A 21,810-nucleotide genomic window follows, 5' to 3' on the forward strand; every position below is an offset into this window, starting at 1 on the left:
AAGTTCATTACACACTGTATGCTTATACCAAAATATCACATGTACCCTATAAATATGTACAACTATTACGTACCCATAGAAAATAAAAACATCCCCCAAAAGTCAGATGAGTGTTGAAAGGATGCTGAGAAATCAGAACCCTCGTGCACTGCTGGTGGGAATGTAAAATGGTGCAGCTGGTTTGGAAAAGTCTAGCAGTTCCTCAAATGATCATTTACAAGAATGAAAAGTACTTATTACATCTAGGAGTTACTTTTGGTTTATACATCAAGGTTTTAGAAACTCAAACACAAAATCACGGTATCAACCCTACCTCTGTGCCTCCAGGGCTCTCTCAAAATAGATATATTGAAAACCTACATAAAAACCCTAGCATCCACATAAGACCCAGTGAGTAACATAAGCAGTCACTACTGCAAGCTTAGTAGGAACAGTTCTAAATCGAACTGGAAAAAAACCTGTGGGGGTGGAGTGGAGGGAGCTAAGCAAATCAGCAAAAACCAAACCAAAACAAAAAACCTTCCCTGGCTTCCTTTCATAAGGTCAGGGGTTTTAAATATATAAAGAAAAAAATACACTTACAAAGTCTTGTGCATAGGTTTTCTTGGAAAAACATGCAAGGCAATTTCCTTTACATGAATGGAACAAATGTTATATTGTTCTATGTAACTCGATTGATTTATATATGCTAGTTAACAAGGAGAATTAGTATACTGTTCACCAATCACACTAAAGCAATGGAAATGGGTTACACTGCCTACTCTCTAGTCCTAGTGAGTCTTAACTTCATGAGAATTTTGGTGACGTTAGCCTCCCTTTCACTCTGAAAAAGGATCAAAAGTTGAGCTATGGCCAGCTTTTAGACACTTCCTCTCTCCCCCAAAGGATCACTTAAAAGCAATCTTTAATAAAACACACACAAAATTTATACCATTGACAGAAATTTATTCTTCCGTTAAGACTATAGCAATCTGAATTGCCTATTTATAGCTGCGAGTCCATCCAGGATTGATGCTAATTAAGGTTTTTTCCCTATCAAGAATAAGACTCCTATGAAAAGAAAAAAATCGCTCAAGGAAAAAAATGTACCGTTCTCCACAATAATATTTCATTTAAATTTGGAAATAAAGGCTCTGTAGCAACAATTGATATTATCCCTTTATCCTGATAGATGCCATAGAAAGTACTAATCTACACAGGCTCCTCTTTATATAACATATGCTGCATTTAGAGACTTAATATATGAAGCTTTCTCTTGAAGGCACACATAGGCACACAGTAGTTACTTTGCCAAAGAGGCTCAAGGTTTTAAGAGGACCATTTGTTAACGACAGGTGCACTTTGTAGCTATCATATCTTCATACTCTTTATAGGCAATTGAGCCATCAGGCTCAATGGTCAAAACACTCAAGGGGCTGTATTTGGCAGGTACACATGACGGTCTTGGCACTGAGGAGTCCAGCTTCTCGTAGATGATGTTCTGTACCATGGTGTGAACTGGAGAGCCATACCGATGTCCAACTGCCCTTGGACAGTCCCCTTTACAGTATCGAGGGTTGTACCTGTGCGGAGCCACAATCCAGTTGTCCCACTTCAGCTGAGTAAAGCTAAGTCTAAAGTCATGGAGCTCACACTCATTTTGGGGAAAAAGAAACTGTTTGAAGTATTCACTCAGATTGAAGGAAGCTGGGACCAAGGGCTTCTTCAATTCAGAACTGACAGTTTCCTGACCTCTGCGGTGACGGTGACGGGAAGATCTCCCATCCTCAACAGCCTCTTTTCCCACAGGATAGGCAGACAGACTTCTCTCCTGGTCAGGACCCTGGGAAGGCCTCCTTTTATAGTGAAGGGAATACCAGCTGTGATAAGCCTGAGCACTTGTGTCATTCAAATATAAGATCAGTGAGGGGGACACCAGAAGAGTCATGTTAAACAAACCGTTCTGTGCTGAAAGATGCTCCAGCTGGTCTTTCATGCATGTAAAATTTATAGACATGTGAATACTTCTCTTGTTGGAGGTCACTAAAGGTTGAAGGAGGCTGGTCACATCAATCTGAATCCATTTGTGTTTCTTTCCAAATTCAAACTGTGAGTTAAAGGTAAATAAGTATGGAGCTCTGCACAGAGTCCTGCTAGAAGACTTTGGCTCCTTTATCATTAGGTTGCACACACATTTGACAGCAGAGGAAAAAGAAACTGAGTTGTTGATAGTGTACAGCAAGACTGACTTGAGTAAGTGTTCAACAGTAGTAATGCGATCCAGGTTAAATAGCAGTTCCACTGATGGAAGGATTCCTAAGAAAAAAAACAATCTACCAGTAGTGCTTGAATATGAGTCAACATAACAGGCAGTCAAGTCAAAGAATTAGTACTTCATAATATGCTTTCTCCCTTCTCTTTTCCCCACTTTCTCAAGCCTCAAAAAAAAAAACTGGGGTTAATATAGAAATGGAAGGCAATTGGTATCATTACTAATTCCCAGCAACCTTACTGGACATTTTATCTCCAGAAAGTCAGATTTGGTGGTGAATCAAAGTAACAGGGAATCACTACATTCTGAAGTTTCATTTTTATTTTTACTTTTTTTGAGACAGGGTCTCACTCTGTTACCAAGGCTGGAGTGCAGTGGCACCATCATGGCTCACTGCAGCCTCAACCTCCCAGGTGCAACTGATCCTCCCACCTTAGCCTCCCAAGTAGCTGGGACTACAGGCATGAGCCACCACGCCCAACTGATTTTTTGTTTTTGTAGAGACAAGGTCTCGCCATGTTGCCCAGACTGGTCTTGAATTTCTGGGCTAAGGCGATCCTCTCACCTCAACCTCCCAAAGTGCTGGGATCACAGGCATGAGCCACTGTGCTCAGCCTGAAGCTTCATTCTGAGTAATTTGCTCCAAACACAGAAGCAGCTGATAAGGAAAGCAGTATTTTTCTCTTGGATAATCTCTAGAGGGAAAACCATAATAAAAACACTTATCAGACTTATTAAGATGACATTCTAAGCCCTAGTGAAGAAAGTCAATTTAAAACAATGTAATTTAGAACACTTGAGATTAAAAACGGATGCTCTAAAACCACTATATTAAAATAGGATATTAAGGAAGCAGATACAACTGCCCTGTTGGGTTAGAATGGTTTTAAATCAAGAGCTGGATATATACCTTTTTTTTTTTTTTTTTTTGAGACGGAGTCTCCCTCTGTTGCCGGGTGGAGTGCAGTGGTGCGATCTTGGCTCACTGCAACCTCTGCCTCCTAGGTTCAAGCGATTCTCCTGCCCAGCCTCCCGAGTAGCTGGGACTACAGGTATGCACCACCACGCCCGGCTAATTTTTGTATTTTTAGTAGAGATGGGGTTTTACCATATTACAATTCTTTAAAGCACCACACCCAACTGCTGACTCAAATTGTGGACTGATACTTCGTTCTTGTAAGGGCCAACTGTTCAAAAGGGGAACTTTAAGCTTTTCTCTCACAGAAAGTAACAAACAAGAGAAAAATATCCTATTTAACACATCATACCAATAGCTGTAAGAGATGTTTAAGGCCCATTTCTGGGCCAAAAGCTTGGTGGAACAGAAAGAGATGCTAACATTCTCTAGCAGCACTTCCCCTCAGCCTTGAAAGCCATTAAGTCTCTTGTGTTGCTTTAAAATTCCATCATATTAGCCCACCTTAACCAATGAGAGCATTAGGAAAAAACAATAATCTCAAGTCCCAGATTTGTTTCAACTGGATATTGAGTTTTATGCAAAATAAAATGCAATTCAAGGAACTAGGCTCAGCTCCTTTCTGTAATTGAAATGCATTAGTGTCTATCATCTTCCCTCCACCCAGTTAACCAATCTGCTTTTACATACCTGTTACCTGGTCTCCAGGAGCCTGCTTGTGCTGGGTACAGGGGGTGAAGAGCCGAACAGTGTTGTAGAGGTGACTTCTATTGGATTTAGGAATCCCTTCCTTGGTAGCATATGTCTTATAGAGCTTCTTCATGTAGTGCAAAGCTCTGGAGTCTGGCTGCAGCCTAGGTGCCCCACCTTGCCCAACAGATAGAACTTTGAAAAGCGGGGGAAGGAGGCCAGCTCTGTCTCTCTCATCTATAGGCTGCAGCAAGGACCGAGGCGTAGCCCCAGATTCCAACTCAGCACTAGCAGTAATTTGAGCATCTCCCCCAGAAGCCTGAGAACCAAGGCTAATAGGAAAACACAGCCAGGCAATGCAGCAAAACCAAAGGAGGAATTTGTTGGGAAGTGCCATGGCTTGGGAGAACTAGTGAGGAACATATTTCTCCATGCCAGTCCTCTTCCTAAAGGCCAGGAAGAGCCTAGCTTGGTCTCTTAAATAAATTTCAGGTGTGTGGGTGGACTAGCGTCACTTCTGTAATCAGGCCTCAAGTATGCCTAGCTGAAGATGATTTTTTATCAGCTCTATATCAAGCAGCTGATAACACCTTATTTAGCCAATTTGTTAATTAGATACAGATTTATTTGGTCGTTTAGCTTTCCTCTCTTTTCCCCTGGCATTTACTTAAAACCTGTTATTGTTATACTACCGGACTAGCTATGTAGCTGAAAGTCTAAGATAAATTGAGGAATGATCTTAAATAAAATCTCTCATTTTTTGAGAAATTTGGATTAAGATGTTCGCTAGGTTCTTGCTGAAACTTCTGAGGCATGTGGAAAAGCTAACCAATTACTCCGGATGATACTCACATCTGTTGTTATGCAACTTATGGTATTAGGTTTACTCTTCCTCTCAATTTATCCTCATGGCCTTTTCCACTTCCAGGTGTTTACAATTGTAATTATTCGCTGCATGTTAATTTGAGGGGTGAGAAAGCCACAATTGGCATAGAAGTTCCAGAGAGCAGAAAACCGTTAGGTTTCTCAGTCCTCCCAGGTGGCTGGGTACAGAATATGTACTTGGAGTATTGGAATTGTATTTGCAATGTTCTTAAAAGAAGACATCGCCTTTAACTTTGACTTATTTTTAAATGTAACATATTGATGTCCTTACTTTGGTCTGCACACTCATCTATACATATTTTGGTTGAAAGGTTTTGGGATGGTTGCAGATGCTATAAAATAAATGAATGTTTTATTATTATTATTCATCCAAATGGTGGTAGAATTTGCTACAATATTTCTGTCCTTACCTGTATTTCTGTTCTTGCCTTGGAGCTGAGACCAGGCTAGACATTACGGTTTAAAAAAATGAGGCAAAGGAGCACCACAAAAAGCTGAAATGAGGGGATATCCAGCGCCACCCCTAAGGAGACTATTCTGGAAGAGTCAGCCTACACTCATAGTGCAAGATACGAAGCCAGTTTGTGCAGTACCTACATGAGAAAACTAAGGTATGTCTGCAAAATACAAGTTGCCTGCCTGCCGAGCCTCCGTGGTCCGTAAGCAGTGTTATCAAACACCCCCAACTGTCGAACGAGCTTAGTCCTAGATTAAATATGGCCAGCAATGCCATTAACAAAACACAAGACGCCTCAGGGCGAGCTGTACAGGACAACAGCATCCTCAAGCGGAATGTACTTCAGGGAAAACACAGTAAGGCCTCTCACCCGACGTTCCTTGCTTCTCCCGTGGGGAGAAGAAAGAACTGGGGCATCGTGATACCCCCCACCCCACGCAAACCATCTGGGGAAGAAGCTGGCTGCTGTCGAGGCGGCCTCAGCATTCATCAGTTGACGATTATTTTTGTGGCTGAAATTGAGGAAACGTTTGTATTATCTCTTGGGAACGTTTACAGCCTGCCAGTGGACTCTAAAACCGAGTCCAAGACAAGCCTTAGATGTGTGTCCCTGATTTTGGTGCTGGGGTCGCTGATGGCCTGAAAATAACGAAGCCCCCTTTGAGCTACTGGCCAAGGCCAAATAAAACCTCGTGCTCCTCTGCTGTGCGGCGGCCCGGCCTCGGGGCTCAGAGGCGCTCTGTCTACAGCTGGGAAAACTCGCAGGCCCCAAGCTCCTGGCCAGAGCGGCCCCGGAGGTCGGCAGGCCCCTTCCTCGTCACCTTTTTGTTCCCTCACCCGCCTCCCGCATTCGGCCGCTTCCGGACTGGGATTCCACAGAAAAGCCGAGGGCTGAGGAAAAATGTGAGCGCCTCCGCCTGTCCACTGTCCCCCAAAGTCAGTTCAATCCCCGACGCCCTCCGCTAGGCCCACCCCACCGGCCCCGGCAGGGCCTCCAAGGCACCGCCCACCTACGGGTCACCCAGTCAGGCCACTTCTTTCTGGGACAAAGGCGTCATCCCTTAGAGACAGTAGGAAAATGGTATCTCCCGGAAGTTACCTCACCACCTCCAAGAGCGGCTTCCAATCTTGCCGGAAGTGACGAACGAGTCAACCGGATCGGTGACTGCGGAGGGCGAGCTGACCCCTGTGCGTGAGTGGGGTTTGGTTGTGCAGTGTTGGTGGACCCTGGGAGGCTAGGGGCGCCCCGCTGGGCTGGGAAAGGATAAGGAGTGCAGGGGCAGGAGTCTGGGGTTGGGGACGGACCCCTGCGGGGACTGCGGCGCTTCGCGAAAGCGAGCCAAGTGCCTGTCCACCCTCGGTCCTGCAGGGCCGCCGCCACAATGGGCCGCGAGTTTGGGAATCTGACGCGGATGCGGCATGTGATCAGCTACAGCTTGTCACCTTTCGAGCAGCGCGTCTATCCGCACGTCTTCACTAAAGGAATCCCCAACGTTCTGCGCCGCATTCGGGAGTCTTTCTTTCGCGTGGTGCCGCGTGAGTGCCCTGGGCCCGCGGGAGCGGGAGGCTGGACCCCAGCAGCAGCAGCAGCAGTCACTGCGCCTCCCCTCTGAGCGCTGGCGGCCGGGCAGGCGCTCTGTAACTTGCCGTACGCACCTTTCTCATTGAATATTCCTGACTCCCCTTAAGCTGGTCATATTATCCTCCCCATCTTACACGGGGAAAACTGAGTTACAGAACTGAAATGACTGGCCCAGGGTCACTCGGGTGATTCCAGCGTGTTCCTCTGAGGTCATCTTTATTTAGTTCTTACCAGTGGTGAAATGCTTTATATTAAACGTGCAGCAGATAGTGATGATAGTTGCATGGCCTTGGATATGCTAAGAACTACTGAAGTGTATACTTTAAAGAAGTCAAGAGGACTGAGACTTTTTTCTTCTATATGTCTTACATGTGTGATCTCTGTTGACTTTCTTAATTTTTAAAGAGTTTGTAGTGTTTTATCTTATCTACACATGGGGGACTGAAGAGTTCGAGAAATCCAAGAGGAAGAATCCAGCTGCCTATGAAAATGACAAATGAGCGACGCATCCGGATGACGGTTCCCTGTCTCTGAAAGACCTTTCTCTGGAAGAGGAGTCTGCATTGTAGTGTCTCAGACACAATAAACTTCCTATGGTCTGCACTGTTGTGATATTACATTTTTGTGAGTAGAATCCTGTGTGGCCACTAATATTCAAGTTCATGAAGCGCCCCTCCTCAGCATGAGTCTTGAAGTTTTGCCTGGTCTCGGGTTTTGGTGAAAGAGCAGGGCTCGCCCTTTGTTCCATTATCTACAAGAAAGTAGCTGCAGCTACTCCTGCAGCTAACCATTTGTGGGTGACATGGGCTATGGGGAGTGCAGGTTCTTAGCCCTCTGCTCCCATAACAACAATAAAGTCTAGTAACTATATTGTAATTAGTATGTGTCAAGAACACTTTTATTTTTTATTTTTTGAGATGGAGTCTTGCTCTGTCACCCAGGCTGGAGTGCAGTGGTGCGATCTCAGCTCATTGCCATCTCTGCCTCCTGGGTTCAAACGATTCTCGTCTCAGCCTCCGAGTAGCTGGGATTACTGGTGCAGGACACCACACCTGGCTAATTTTTTGTATTTTTAGTAGAGACAGTTTTCACCATGTTGGCCAGGCTGGTCTGGAACTCCTGACCTCAGATGATCTGCCTGCCTCAGCCTCCCAAAGTGCTGGGATTACAGGCGTAAGCCATGGTGCTCTGGACCTCACATACTCTTCTTGGCTACACAAATGAACTGTTAAACCTCACAAGCACCTTTAATGTATCCTCATTTGGCAGATGAGGAAACAGGCACAGAGACATTAAGTAATTTGCCAGAAATTATACAGCAGTGAATGGTGGAGTCTTGCACTAAAGTGATGCTCTTAAAACTATGCTCTATTGCAGAGGTGTCCAATCTTTTGGCTTCCCTGGGCCACACATAAAATACACTAACACTACAATAGCTGATAAGCTTTAAAAAATTGCAAAAAAACCTCAACGTTTTAAGAAAGTTTACAAATTTTTGTTGGGTCGGATTCAAAGCCATCCTGAGTCGCTTGCTGCCCAGGACTGCGGTTGGACAAGCTTGCTCTACTGCCTTTCCTCCTAAGGCAGGCCTTAGCCTGAGGGGATATCAGCTATAAAACGGATGAGGTGATCTCTTGGCCTCCACAGCAGTTTTCTTTTTCTGTGCCAGGAAGCCAACAATGTTTTCAACCGTATGTGGTTCATAAAGCCTCAAAGATTTACTCTGGCCCTTTATGAATAAAGTTTACCCCTGATCTAAAGCCTTTAAATTATCTTTTTGGTATTAAAGGTACCATTTTCCCTTTGCCCACCGACGGATGGTGGGGGTAGGTGTGGTTGGCAGTTTTATGCCTCTAGTTCCTTAGGCTTCTCTCTAAGCTTCGGGGCATGGATCTCACCTGTGGTAGCAGGTATGTGGAATATGATGAGTTGTCAAAACTCAGTACAGTACATGATATGGGATCTGAGATCTGTTTTTAGAAACTCTTCTAAGGACTCTTCCTGCTAGCAGCAACTTTGATTCTGGGTCAGACTTTTTTTTTTTTTTTTTTTTGAGATGGAGTCTTGCTCTGTCACCAGGTTGGAGTTCGGTGGTGTGATCTCAGCTCACTGCAACCTCCGCCTCCCGGGCTCAAGTGATTCTCCTGCCTCAGCCTCCCAAGTAGCTGGGACTACAGGCGCACACCAACACACCCAGCTAATTTTTGTATTTTTATTTTTTTTTAGTAGAGACGGGGTTTCACCATGTTGGCCAGGATGGTCTTGATCCCTTGACCTCGTGATCCACCTGCCTCGGCCTCCCAAAGTGCTGGGATTACAGGTGTGAGCCACTGTGCCCGGCCAGACTGTATCTTTATTATCCTAATTACTGCTATTGCCTTTTAGAATCAAAAGTTAAGGTACTTCAAAACATGGCCGGATGCGGTCAGGAGTTTGAGACCAGCCTGGCCAACATGGTGAAACCCTGTCTCTACTAAAAATATAAAAATTAGCTGAGCGTGGTGGCACACGCCTATAATCCCAGCTACTCAGGAGGCTGAGGCAGAATCGCTTGAACCTGGGAGGTGGAGGTTGCAGTGAGCCAAGATTGTGCCACTGCACTCCAGCCTGGGTGACAGAGCGAGACTTCAAAACAAAACCTAAAAGATAAACTACATTGTGAGGCAGGATATGGGGAGAAGGCTGGGTCTTACAGTCTTCGGCTCGTCCTCTTAGCCCCTCACTTCCTCATTATGTGATATAGACAAGAAACCTACTTTCATGAGCCTTAAGCTTCTCACCCATAAAATGGAAATATTATAAAGTTCTTGGGTTGTGATGGTGAAATGAGTGACAAGTGTCTGGCAAGACGGTACAGGCTTAACACAGGGCAACTAACTGAGGAACTCTTCTACCTCACCCCCAAAAGACAGTCCAATTTTCCCATTTGCCTTTTTGTCTAGATTTATTCCCAGGTCTTGCAACATATTTGGGTCATAGACTTCCTTGAGAATGATGAAAACTGTGGACTCATCCTTACCTTGCATAGCTTCAAAAAGTTCACAGCCCAGAGGAGGACCACTGCTTTGAGAGGCCGTTAATGTCTTTCTCCCTCTGGTGTTTGCCCCAAGCCGCCAAAGTAGACGGCCACCCTCTCCCATCTTGCTCACCTTGTTCTACACTTAGACTATTTCTCCCTGGTTCTTTGACTCCTTTGGAGAGACCAGCTCAAAAGATCCAAACCCCTTTTCTCAGCCCAAACCAGGCACCAAGCCTATTATTTTTATTCCAGGAGTGCTCTACTGAGATGACCCTGCCGTAAGCCCTGTGATGTGTGGAGCTTCTGCTATGGATGAAATTAGTCTGCTTTAAGCCTATGTCTCATCAAAGGGCTTCCCTCTCTAAGCTTGGGGAAATGGATCTCACCTATGTGGCAGGAGTGCTGAGGTGGTGGGTGTGTGGAATGTGGTGAGTTTTAGTAGTTCAGTGCTCCTATACATGACCTGGGATCATTTTAGGGGACATTCTATTTGCAGAAATCCTCACAGGAGGACCTGAGTAAAACCTTTTAAGGAAGGACAGCTGCTGTGGGCTTCAGTGCTGGTAACCCACCTGGAGCCTCCAGTCCTGAGTATGGATCCCTTACCTGCTACTCTGGCACAACCACTTGCTCCATTTAAACTTTCTTTTTCCAAATGCTCCTGCCCCCACAAGCGTTTTTATCTACGGGCTGCAGAGTCTGATGAAAGGAATGCCCTCGCTCTTTTAGTTTGCAGGCAGTCCTCAAAATGCAGGCCTAAGGTAGGCCCAAAAGTCTATGCCAGTTCCAGCTAGCAAAAAAGCAAATACACTTTGACCTTTTGTTGAAATTTTACCTGGTAAAGTTTTCCATTTCAGAGTCTTTCATCTTTCATTAGGCACCTCCTGCTTAGGGACAGCAAAAAGTTTCCAATTACTGCCGACTCCTAGTGATCGACCTGGAGTGTGTTTCAAACAGCTGCTCAGGTAGCTATACCCTCTTTCTCCCATTTCATCCTAAGCATTTGCCTCAGAAGCATAAAATCTCTGAGAGTTGTATCCAGATTTACCAAGCTCTCAGCTATCAAATCTGCTTCAGTCTCATTTTCTTCTTGTAAATTAGTCATTTGAACCCCCAAACTGACCGAATAGGAGACTAAAGCCCAAAGAGGGGAAGGGCCGGCCTATGGGCAGTTGCACTCTGTAGACCTCAGGCTACTGCTTACCAGCCAAGCATTCTACCTTATTATGGCTGAAACTGTTAAAGGCTACTTAGGCCTTTCTATTGGATGAAGGAGCATGTAGTTACATGTATATTCACTGAGCAAAATACTTGATTGTAGAATCCATGAATTTTTTTTTTTTTTTTAAATTTCAAGAAGAGGCCTTCACAGTCTCTCAAGTATGGGATGGCTGTGGACCAATACTGTCAATTCAGCTAAGTGCTGCCTGGATGTTGCTTTGAGTTTGATTTTTGCTCCATACTTAACTAGAACAACTAGCATTCACGTAGACATATGTTAAAATACTTTCCCCCAACAGTGGTTCCTTCCACAGAAAGTGACTAATGGTTTTTTCTTTTGGGGAGAGGGTGGCATACAACATAGAGGCTTGAACCAAAGGCCTGTGCAGTGTTGTCACACTCATGAGGATGTATGGTCCTTTTCCCCCTACACACAGAGGGGCAAGGGCTTCAAGCTCTTTCTTTCCTTGACTGTGTTATCGGCTTTACAAATTAACACAAAGGCTAGTTTAATCCTGCTAGAAGTACAGGAAGGCAGAAATGGAGGATTAGGAGAATTACTCATCTTTTGGATGAACAGTTTCCAAATCCCATTTGGCACGTCAACTCTAGACTGGTAAAGGGGAGGCTGGCACTGAGGCCACAGACCCAACAGGCTCTAGGACAGCACGTTGTCCAGTCCTTTGCTTATCTAATCACATTTGTGTTCTTACCCAGTGCTCACTAGGTCACCCACATAGCCACTTCCCCTCCCAGCAAAAGTTCCCAGTTAGGCCCCTGTCTGGGATCATCCGGTATCCAAGCTCAGGGGTGAAGGGAGGGAGCAGAGAACTAGTCTCAACTGGTTAGTTGGTATATAGGTCTCTTCTCAATGTTCCTAAAATGCATGCAGTGGCATCCCCCTCAAGGCCTGGCTCCATGATTCTGAGAGGACTAGAATCAGGACAGTCAGATCTGTGGTCACATCCTGCCCAATTCCAGCTCTGAAGTCCATCAAACCATCTGCTTCTCCCTTGGCAAGAAGCTCCCTCTATCTGACTGGCAGCAGGGTCAGTGGCCATCCTTTTCTACCTTCAGCTGTTGTGCATCTCCTCCACATTTTCCTGGGGTAAAGGAACAAGCAGGTTCTTATCCAAATACACAACCTGTGAAGATGAGACAGATGGCCCTTGGGAAGAGGTATTAGCCAAGTTTTCAGTGTGATGCCTGGCAGAAAGAATTTGTTGTATTTATCTTAAGCTTATTATCCTCCCAGGTCATAGGAAGATCTAAAGTCCAATGAATCTCCTTACTCGGAATTCACACCTTTCCCCTCAAACTTAAAATGCCCATGTCATTTCACGAGTACCCATAACTACCCATGGTTTAGATACATGTCCTCCCTTGGTCTAGAAATCTGCAGCAGTTCCTACTTAAACTGATGCTTTGGGCTTTGGAGGTATCTCATCCCTGTGCCTGCTGCCCTGAAGCTGCCGGAAGGAAAGGCCCCACTCAACTACTCGGAAGAAAACCCATAATTCAAGGCTTTTAATACAGTCACTACACAAGCTCTCCCTCTGATTTAGGAGATCGTTACCTCCTCATCTACATGTGCTTAAAGACAAAAAGAAACCTATAATTATTAAATTCACCTGTGGTCCAAGTAAGTCTCACATCCAGCCATTCCCCTGAGAGGGCACGAGGCCAGACTTTGAACTTTCCACAGCTGGGTCTTCATTTTACTAGTGAGATGAACAGGTGCAGATTAGGGTGACAGTCCATCTAAGCAAGTGGACGATCTGGGGAACTGCAGACCTTGCTGAAGCATCCTCCCACAGAAAGGAGATAAGGGCCTTATCCAATTGCCTGTACACAATAGATTAGTGCTTCTTTCCTAGACAAGGCTGAAAGGGGCCAACATTATTTCTGAAGACTTCATTATTGGAATTCTATGGGAGTGATCTCACTGAGCTATTTTGGAATAGAAATGTGGCTAGTTGCCTGACCTCCCTCAATGGTTTCACGTGGCTTTCAAAGGGAAGGAAGGGCACTGCTGACTTTTGGTAAAATGGGCGAAAGGGTCCATGCCAGCAACACAATCACTCAAAGTCCAGATGAGGGATCAGTAAATACAATGTGCCTGAAAGGCGGCCCTTGAGCACATTCCTGCGGTAGACATTAACTTATTAAATTGATTCTGATTACAAATATAAACTTTGCCCCCATCTCACCCGGTAACAATGTAAGAGTCAATGTCAGTCTATAAAAGGAAGTAGGAACTGTCCCTGGCTTTCAGGCTCCAACATCCTCCCTCTGTCAAGATGTGGCACCTCAAACTTTGTGCAGTCCTCATGATCTTCCTGTTGCTGTTGGGCCAGGTAAGGAGGGAAGGAGACGTATGTGTATGTGTGGAGTGTGGAGATGATAGTGGTGGTCGAACTTGAAAGCTAGATTCAGTCCTGAGGAATGGTTCCTCTGTTCCAAGTCTACAGCATCCGGGGAATGGAATGATCACTCTTCCAAGGTGTGCAGCAGGGTGTCAACACTTTCATATCTGAATGTCTTTGCCCTACAGATAGATGGCTCCCCAATACCAGAAGTGAGTTCAGCAAAGAGAAGGCCACGGAGAATGACCCCATTTTGGAGAGGGGTTTCCCTCAGGCCTATTGGAGCCTCCTGTCGGGATGATTCTGAGTGTATCACAAGGCTATGCAGGTACTCCACGAACCTGGGAGCAGGGTTGGGCCAGAGAGCCCTGGGAAGCTGGGCAGAGGAGTGACAAGGAGACACATGAACCTAAGAATAAAGCTGGGATGGCGGAGTTCTAGACTGAGACTGGGAGCTCCATGGAAAATCCCTTAGGAGTTAGGAGCCAAGAACAGCTCCATGTGGGTACCATGAAAGAGTGGTGCCTTTCCATTCTTCAGTCTTTCCCGAGACTGGACAGATGACGCGAAGAGGAAGGAAATGCAGCATAGGTGTCCCTGGTCATTCCTAGACCCAGTCTTAAAAAAACTATCCTTTCTTTTCCCCTAGAAAAAGACGCTGTTCCTTAAGTGTGGCCCAGGAATGATGTACATACCAGGGGAAGAAAGGACAGCAGTCACCTCCGATAATGCTCCGTTCTATGGAATATTGACTGCATTTTGGCTGGAGAGACCCAAGTGAAGCAATCTTGTATTTTTAATATTTAAAGGCAGATGTATGCTTTAAATTGGTCTCCATTTCTTCTTAGAATGTTGATATATGGATAAGCATTAACTAAACTTGTCAATTTAGAGTTTATTTTTCTATGGATACTATTAAATGTCTCAAATTGAAATTTTAGCAGTCTGGAATTCAAGCTTTTGAGGGAAAGAAGGATTCACTTTGTATACTGAAGAAAAAAACGGCATTGCCCAATAATGTGTTAGCTTCTCAATCTGGAAAGTGTGGTGACAGCTACATAATCAACAGCTACATAATCAACTTTAGCAAGTTCCTAAGCTGTGGCCCTGGATCCCTTCACTCCGTAACTCTTCAGGGAGGTGTCAAAGGTGGTCAAGCTTGGGAGGCTGAGGCAGGAGAATCACTTGAACCTGGGAGGCGGAGGTTGCAGTGAGCCAAGATCATGCCACTGCACCCCAGCCTGGGTGAGAGAGAGAGACTCTGTCTCAAAAAAAAAAAAAGATGGTCAAGCACTTGCCATCTAATGAAGCACCCAGGTTTGTCTATGACTGTCTGAACATAAGGCAGAACAGAAAGAAAAATCTAGTTTAATAAAGCAATGAAAGCCCAAGCCACCAAAAGCACCAAAAGAGATTTAAGATTTCTGTTGGGACAAGGTGAATTTTGACATATGCACAAGGACCCATGGCCAGCAAGTTCAGAATTTCTGTAATCAGAAAATGAGACCTCAGCTGGCGGGAACAGACTTTTAAAGAGTAGTAATGGACCTTAAGACACAAAACAGGAATTGCATGAAAAGGGCTCAGAGTTGAAGAAATATAAAGAGTACAGTGTTCATTAACTTTAATACAGAAAATCTATTTGATATTTATTAAACTTAGTTTCTCCAGCTATGGTTTGGCATTGTACAAAGCATCTTAATGACACAGTAGAGTTAAAAAGATCTTTACAAATTGAAATGTGATACCCTTGTCTCCAAATATTTTAATTGCCATAAATTTGTTTAAAAATACACATTAAACGCATGTTTGACACTCTAAACTTTCTATACTCTCAATACCACAAAATACATATAATATACTATACAGATGTGGAAAAATCTAGTTAGTATATAATACTTTGCTCACCATTAACAGCTTTATCATGTGAAATGCACATACTGACTTAGAAATCCTAGCTTTTGAGCCCCAAAGTACCTCTGAAATTGTAATGTATTGCAACAAATAAAAATCACAGTATATAATTGAAATTCTGGTTGAAAATGTCAGATGCCTAAATATTTTGGATAAAAGAAATGTAAAACAAAGATTTGGTTCATGTACAAAACAAAGGCATCCTATCAGTCACTAACAGTACCTTTCTGCAAAATCAACAGGCTTTTAATTTATCAGTGACATTATCTCCCCTCCAAAACCCTCCCCAAATATCAAACAATTATTTACCAAATAATTTTAATTTCAAATAAAAGGATTTTCAATAAATATATAAGCATTTCCATCCTCCATATACAAAATTTCTTAAAACCATTCAAAACGGAGGCTAGATAGAAATTTTCATAACTGTGCTTACCAACCCCACAACTGGCCTTTAAAGGTGGTGCCTTTTCAGGCAATGTCAACTGGCCAGTTCTGTTGGTGAGCCCGCCACCCCCACCCCACCCCACCCATCCCAGTACTGTTGAATGCTCATGTTAATGATTTGCCAGGTGTGTGCATAAAGTTGTAAAATGGGGACACTTCTGGAACACCAACAACAAACTCAACAATATGGATAATCATGGCATTGATTTGAAAGGCAGCATTTCCAAACTGATATTTTCCAGGGAGGAACATAGCAGGTAGAAAATTCCAATGGTTAAAAGCTGAAAAGAAGTCCCACATGGAAGCAGTAAGAGGTCAAAACTGAGTATCACTAGAATTTCTGGGTGGGAGCTTTTTTTTATTTTTCAGAATGGCAAGTTATGTTTAGCTGAGTAACAGCGGCAAGGAGAGGTCAATGCTGACATTCCTGAAAGTCAACTTCTTTACATGATGACTACTTAGGCTGCTATTTTAGGATACTTAAAGATCTCTAAGACTTGGATTAGACTTAACTTGAATACCTTATTCTGTGACCAAATTACATGAAAAGAAGATACATAGTTATTCTTTCCATTCCCTTTTCTGGAGACAGCAAGTTCTTTCTAATTAACCATAGGGTTCATGTGAATAGGAGCTTTGTAAGACCAGCATCCACTTTATGAACTATTAATAATTTACTTTTTGTCACTTGCTAACTTGGTTTTGGGGTCTAGAGGTCTAAAGTGAATTTCTCCATTAGTGAGTATCTGAAAGACATGCTCACAAACATGAAAAATTTGGCCTCTTGTCACTACATATTCCAAGGCATTCAATAATTATCTCTTCTATTAATTTTACTGAATAGCAACCTTAGATGTACAGTATTATTACTGGAAAAAAGCCTGCCTCTTCAATACATTAATGCATAAAGCTGAAATGAAATTTATGTTCCATGTATTAGGGGATATACAGGTATGACAGGTGTCTCTATGGGTTTGAAATGCTCTGGCTCCCCAAGTTACTTAGGTTTTTTAAAAAACATCATCACAAGCTGCCTAACAGTCATCCCCAGTAGATGTTCCTGGGACCCAGACACAAACTCCTATAAATCAAAATATATAATGAGGCCGTACTGTTCAATTAGCAACTGGAAAATTAAAATCTTTCCCACCCTGTAAGAGCCCTACAACACTACAGAAGGGCTCAAATACATTTTAAAAGTTAATTTACTACAAATCATAGTAATTAAGCTTTAACAATCTAAAGGAATACACATTGCACCCTTGAACATTAATATCCAAGGTGTCAACAAGAAAGTGTCTTAGATCAATTTAATAAATAATGTGGAAATAGTTGCACTAAGCTAAAATACTAAACACACACATTTTTGACAAACTAATTTCATGTTTTCATACATACATACATATATATAAAGTGTGTATGTGTACATAATTTTAAGATCCAAAGTTGCACACCCTTACACCTAGAAGAGTGCACAGTGTACCCCTCCTCTATATAACTAGGCATCACTGACTGGAACAATCACTGGCTGCTCTGAAACTCCACAGAGTACTGGCCTCTAGAGCCAGAACTTTCATTTATAACAAGTGCCTTTTGTAGGCTCTTGCTTCAGAATGCAAGCTCATTCATGAAAAAATGTACCAACGTTTCTGTCATTAAATACAAAATTATGCTGTCTCATCTGTCTGATTAAACCTTTAATGAAAAGAAACGAACAACAATTTTTTAAGAACTAGTGAATCTAAAAAAGCCAAGTGTGTCATTCGAAGTGCAGCCCAAGTGCCTACAAATCCGCCACTGCGAGAGCTCCCAGAAACACAGGTGTCTGTGGGCTCATGCACACTGCTCTCAATTGCTTTTACACTAGAGAATTAAATCAATGGTGGTCAACCTTCTCCACTCTTCGGCAGCTATAGCTGTAAGTTTATCTGAAGTACTCACTGTGTATAAAGTCACTTCTTGGCTACTTGCGCAGAAAAAGGTGGCACTGAGGCAAGGAATGGGCTGGATGCTCTCTAGCCAGCCTGGAGCCTGGGCTGAGCTGTGGAAACTCCCCTGAAGGGGAACGCTCCCCACAGCCCAGCCCAGTCCAGCCCAGGCAAGACTACTGTGACAACTGCATCCACTGCAATTGGTTCGTTGGTTGCTTGTAAAGAGTCTAATGGTGTATAGGCTGCTGCCTCCTGGCATACAAGTGTAGTCATAAAGAGCAGTCAACAGAGTAACTGTTTAAAATAGTTGTTGTTTCTATAATTAACCATATACTACGTACAAGTCTCAGACTAAGTTTTTAGCCACTTGTCAAATTCAGTTTTAAATGGTTAGAAAATACTGAGGACACCTATTGAGGAGGGAGGGAGGAAGGTCACCTGTAAAGGAGTCCAAAGTATGTGCTGGAGCAGGTAATGACAAAGAACATCTAAGAAGACGGACGTGAAGGAAAGGGAGTAGTATTTCCACACACTATGACACTGAAAATTCAATCATTTACGATAGGATTTTGATCCATTGCCCATTACTACCTTGTGGGAAAAATCCTCCACAATGAAAAGGTTGAAAAATTCATTCTCCAAAAATTGACACAGTTTTAAAGAGAAAATATTAGAGCAGCACCATAAACCATGCAGGAAACTCTGCTTTAACAAAATATCAGTGTGACCCCAGAAATGCTCCTGCTGCCTTTCAGGACATACAAGAGACTAGAACACACTAGAACTCAGAGGTATCCCATTGGCTGTTGTTGCTGAAAGTCTGAAAGCCCAGAGGATACTTTTTCCATTTCTAAGACATCACTGCAAATTAAGGAATCCGAGTCAGAGAAATCAGAGAAGGACAAGACATACATGTACTTGATTAACAACCATTATTTCTTACCAAATAACTGTCATGATCATTGAGAAGTTGTCCTCTTATGGAAAACTGTTCCTAGAACACACTAAGATTAAGTTAAAAAGATATCAGAGGCAATTTCTTCAAGAGAACCAGGTTAAATTCAACATAATTTGTACATCTCAATCTTCAATGATATCTAAAAACAATCTGAGGTACAAAACAGTTAAGAAGCTCTATAAATATGAGGCCACAAGGACAATGAAAGTTCACTAACTTCAGAAATAAGTGTAAAAAAGTCTCAAACACAAAGGATTCACTGCACTACTGGACTTTTGAAACTTTTCTATCCCTTCATTCCCCTTTCCTATTTCAAGCCTTAGCAATCATCTACAAATAGTGGCATAATCTTTTTTTCTGACTGAATGGATTCATTTTTGGAATGGGGAGAGGGACAAACTATTTTTCAAAGCAGCATTACCCAATTGGTTAGACTAAGTCATGTACCAAAGCAATAGCTTTTCTGAAAGAACTAATCTTTATATGACCCTAAAGAAAGATTTAAAACGAAAGAACTGAACATTATTATTGTAGAAGACCAATCATGCATGGACAATCTGGTCCTAGTGTAAAACTTCATTTGTAAACAATCCATAGAGTCTTCATTTAAAGGTAAGATTTAAGGCACACGAAACATGATAGGGGCATGAAAAATAAAGTATAGAGGGTACATTTCTTACCTTAGACTTCTATATGCACCTTGTAGCAAAAGGTACTTTGATATACAACTCTTACAGAGCCAGCTTCTTAAGCTCTACCCCTGGCTCCCCTCCCTGTCCCGAGAGCTCACACTGAATCAAGTTAGGTACACTTTTCTAGTGTGAAATTTTCTGATTCCATCAGAAACATACATCATTGAAGAGGGCCTTCATAATACAAAAGGATTAAACAGAAGATAGGTTTAAAAAGGAGAAAATTCATCATCTCTACATCAGGCATTAGAACTGTAAGTTGTATAGCAAAAGCACACACCGAAGCTCCAGCCTATTTCTGTATCAGTCACTGCATGCTCATATCAGAGCATCACAATCCAGTATGAGAGGGAAAAATCTGAAAAAATAACTCTAACCGTCAAAGATAATCAATTAAAGACACACAGGCAGCAATCCTCAGGAGTTGGATCATCCTTTTTTCCACAGTAACTTATTCTGTTTCGATTAAGTGTCAAATGATTAGCAACAAAAAATAACATATGGTTTTAATAAAATCCGTAACATTCAGGATTGTCCTTTTATGAAACCCTTCAACACGAAATGCTTCTTCTAGAAAGTTTGTCCTCCCTCTTTTGTAATGCATTAAATGCAAGTTATAGTCACCGTGTGATTGCTGTAGTGTTAACACACATTCACAGTTTTTGAAATAATGCATACCAAATCAGACACATTTCATAGTACATACATGTAGAATGCCATTTTCTCATATTTAAGTGATTTTTTCATGTGTAGAAGAATATCCTTAATACTAACTGTAAATTCCACAATAATAAAATTGGAGTTAAGATTTCAAATATCAGGTCAGGTAGTAGGTGTAGAAAGAATATGTCCTTATTTTAGATGAACCAATTCTTACTCTTAGAACAGCTACCACAAAAAGATACTAGGTAATAAAGCTCCCAAGGTATATAAATAAAAATGTCTACATTAAATTTATGCTAAATATTCAACAGAGTAAATTTATAAGCAGAAATAACTAAGTCTTAAACTAGCCCCAATCTGGGAACTTAAAAAAACTAAAATAAATAAAATTTCAATTCATTAGTTATGAATTGCAACTGGAATTTCAATCTTATCATAGCTCACGGAAACCATCTTATCAATGTGCTGCAGATTTAAAAGCATTTAAATAATCTTTCACATTGGAAATATTAAAGGGCCAACTGACATGATGGCTTTGGATTATCAAAAACAACAACACATGAACCAACGAGGAGAAAACTATTCCTCATTCTTAGTGTCGACTAGGTGGTATGTTATGGCAGTTTTCCTTCGTGATGTGACACAGTGTTGTGGAGAAAATCAGAGGCAACGAGAATGTGTTCAGTTCAAGATATCAACTTGGCATCCTGGCGAAGCCAGTGCAGTCCCTGCCGGGTATAACGAACTAGATCTGTCATGATGCTTGCATTAAAGATGAGAGGGCCCATTACTTTATCCAGTTCAGCAAAGAATTCTAGAAAACCAAAAATATTCATTAAATGGTATATACTCTTTTGAATCACTGCTTTAAAATTATGAGTAGAGATTATAAAACAGCATTCATAAACTCAAAAAATACCTCCTCCTACACTAAAATGCTTACTGTCCATGTTTTAGAGCAAATCATTCCACAGTCTCTCAAGTTATATTTGTTCCCTAAGTCATGCAACATTTTAAACAAAAGGTATGGTCAGAAATTAAGTGTTATATATAAGCAGGATTCCATGAATGGGAACGATAAATTGCTATTATGCATTAGATATTATTAAAATGAAGATTTAATGCCATAATGTGCTATTGATTACTCAAAACATTTTGTGCAGTGCTTTTGTATAAGAAGCAAGTGATACAAAAAGGAGGACGTTCTTTGCCTGTTTCCTGTAACAGCCTCTGTGAGGTTAGACACTTAAGATTATATCGAACTTTCAGCTACAATCATATGCCATGAACCAACTGATAACTAAATCCCATGTTTTTATTTATTTTCATTTCTTTTCAGACAGTCTCCCTGTTGCCCAGGCTGGAGTGCAGTGGCGCGATCTCGGCTCACTGCAACCCCAGTCTCCTGGGTTCAAGTGATTCTGCTGCCTCAGCCAAATACAAAATACAAAAAAGTTGTTTTTTTTTGTTGTTTTTTTTTTTTTTAGTAGAGATGGGGTTTCACCATGTTGGCCAGGCTGGTCTCGAACTCCTGACCTTGGGTGATCCACTCGCCTTGGCTTCCCAAAGTGCTGGGATTACAAGGTGTGAGCCACCACGCCCGGCCACAAATTATGTTTTTATAAATACAGCTTTATGTTGAATGTTGGGATTCCTAGCCTGGGCAACGTAATGAGACCTTATCTCTACAAAAAGTAGAAAAATTAGCCGGGTGTGGTGGCACGCATCTGTAGTCCCAGCTACTCAGGAGGCTGAGGCAGGAGGATCACTTGAGCCCAAGAGGTAGGTGCTGCAGTGAGCTGTGACTGTGCCACAGCT

General features: G+C 42.4%; 4 protein-coding genes across 7 annotated transcripts in view; 2 read left to right on the forward strand and 2 right to left on the reverse strand.

The window, feature by feature from the left end:
- Positions 1–924: 924 nt before the first annotated feature.
- GDF9 (growth differentiation factor 9) lies at positions 925–5,504 on the reverse strand. 2 transcript variants are annotated; one of them, XM_030818747.1, is made up of 3 exons: positions 5,153–5,504; positions 3,858–4,034; positions 925–2,295 (listed from the first exon to the last, which is right to left on the reverse strand). In XM_030818747.1, the coding sequence occupies exons 2-3, from the start codon at positions 3,988–3,990 to the stop codon at positions 1,325–1,327; spliced, it is 1,104 nt and encodes a 367-aa protein (XP_030674607.1). In that variant the 5' UTR covers positions 3,991–4,034; positions 5,153–5,504; the 3' UTR covers positions 925–1,324. The 2 variants fall into 2 exon arrangements, with proteins under 2 accessions (XP_030674607.1, XP_003259999.1); XM_003259951.4 differs by lacking the exon at positions 5,153–5,504 and having other exon boundaries at positions 3,858–4,254.
- A 755-nt stretch (positions 5,505–6,259) lies between these two features.
- Positions 6,260–7,384, forward strand: LOC100601353 (cytochrome b-c1 complex subunit 8). The gene is made up of 3 exons (XM_030818753.1): positions 6,260–6,387; positions 6,569–6,735; positions 7,187–7,384. Exons 2-3 carry the CDS (start codon positions 6,582–6,584, stop codon positions 7,279–7,281), a joined length of 249 nt encoding a protein of 82 aa, XP_030674613.1. The 5' UTR covers positions 6,260–6,387; positions 6,569–6,581; the 3' UTR covers positions 7,282–7,384.
- Positions 7,385–13,321: 5,937 nt separating this feature from the next.
- On the forward strand, positions 13,322–15,417 carry LEAP2 (liver enriched antimicrobial peptide 2). The gene is made up of 3 exons (XM_003259955.4): positions 13,322–13,378; positions 13,576–13,715; positions 14,037–15,417. Exons 1-3 carry the CDS (start codon positions 13,322–13,324, stop codon positions 14,071–14,073), a joined length of 234 nt encoding a protein of 77 aa, XP_003260003.1. The 3' UTR covers positions 14,074–15,417.
- Positions 15,016–21,810, reverse strand: part of AFF4 (AF4/FMR2 family member 4) — an 85,754-nt gene continuing 78,959 nt past the window's right edge. For 2 of the 3 annotated variants that reach the window (XM_003259950.3, XM_030818770.1), the window contains exon 21: positions 15,016–20,806. In XM_003259950.3, coding sequence (XP_003259998.1) covers positions 20,679–20,806 — 128 coding nt within the window. In that variant the 3' untranslated portion in view covers positions 15,016–20,678. The remainder of the gene's footprint in view (positions 20,807–21,810) is intronic. The other variant, XR_004031704.1, reaches the window with a different exon arrangement.

This window comes from Nomascus leucogenys, chromosome 2 (assembly GCF_006542625.1).
Source record: "Nomascus leucogenys isolate Asia chromosome 2, Asia_NLE_v1, whole genome shotgun sequence".
NCBI classification, from domain to species: Eukaryota; Metazoa; Chordata; class Mammalia; order Primates; family Hylobatidae; genus Nomascus; species Nomascus leucogenys.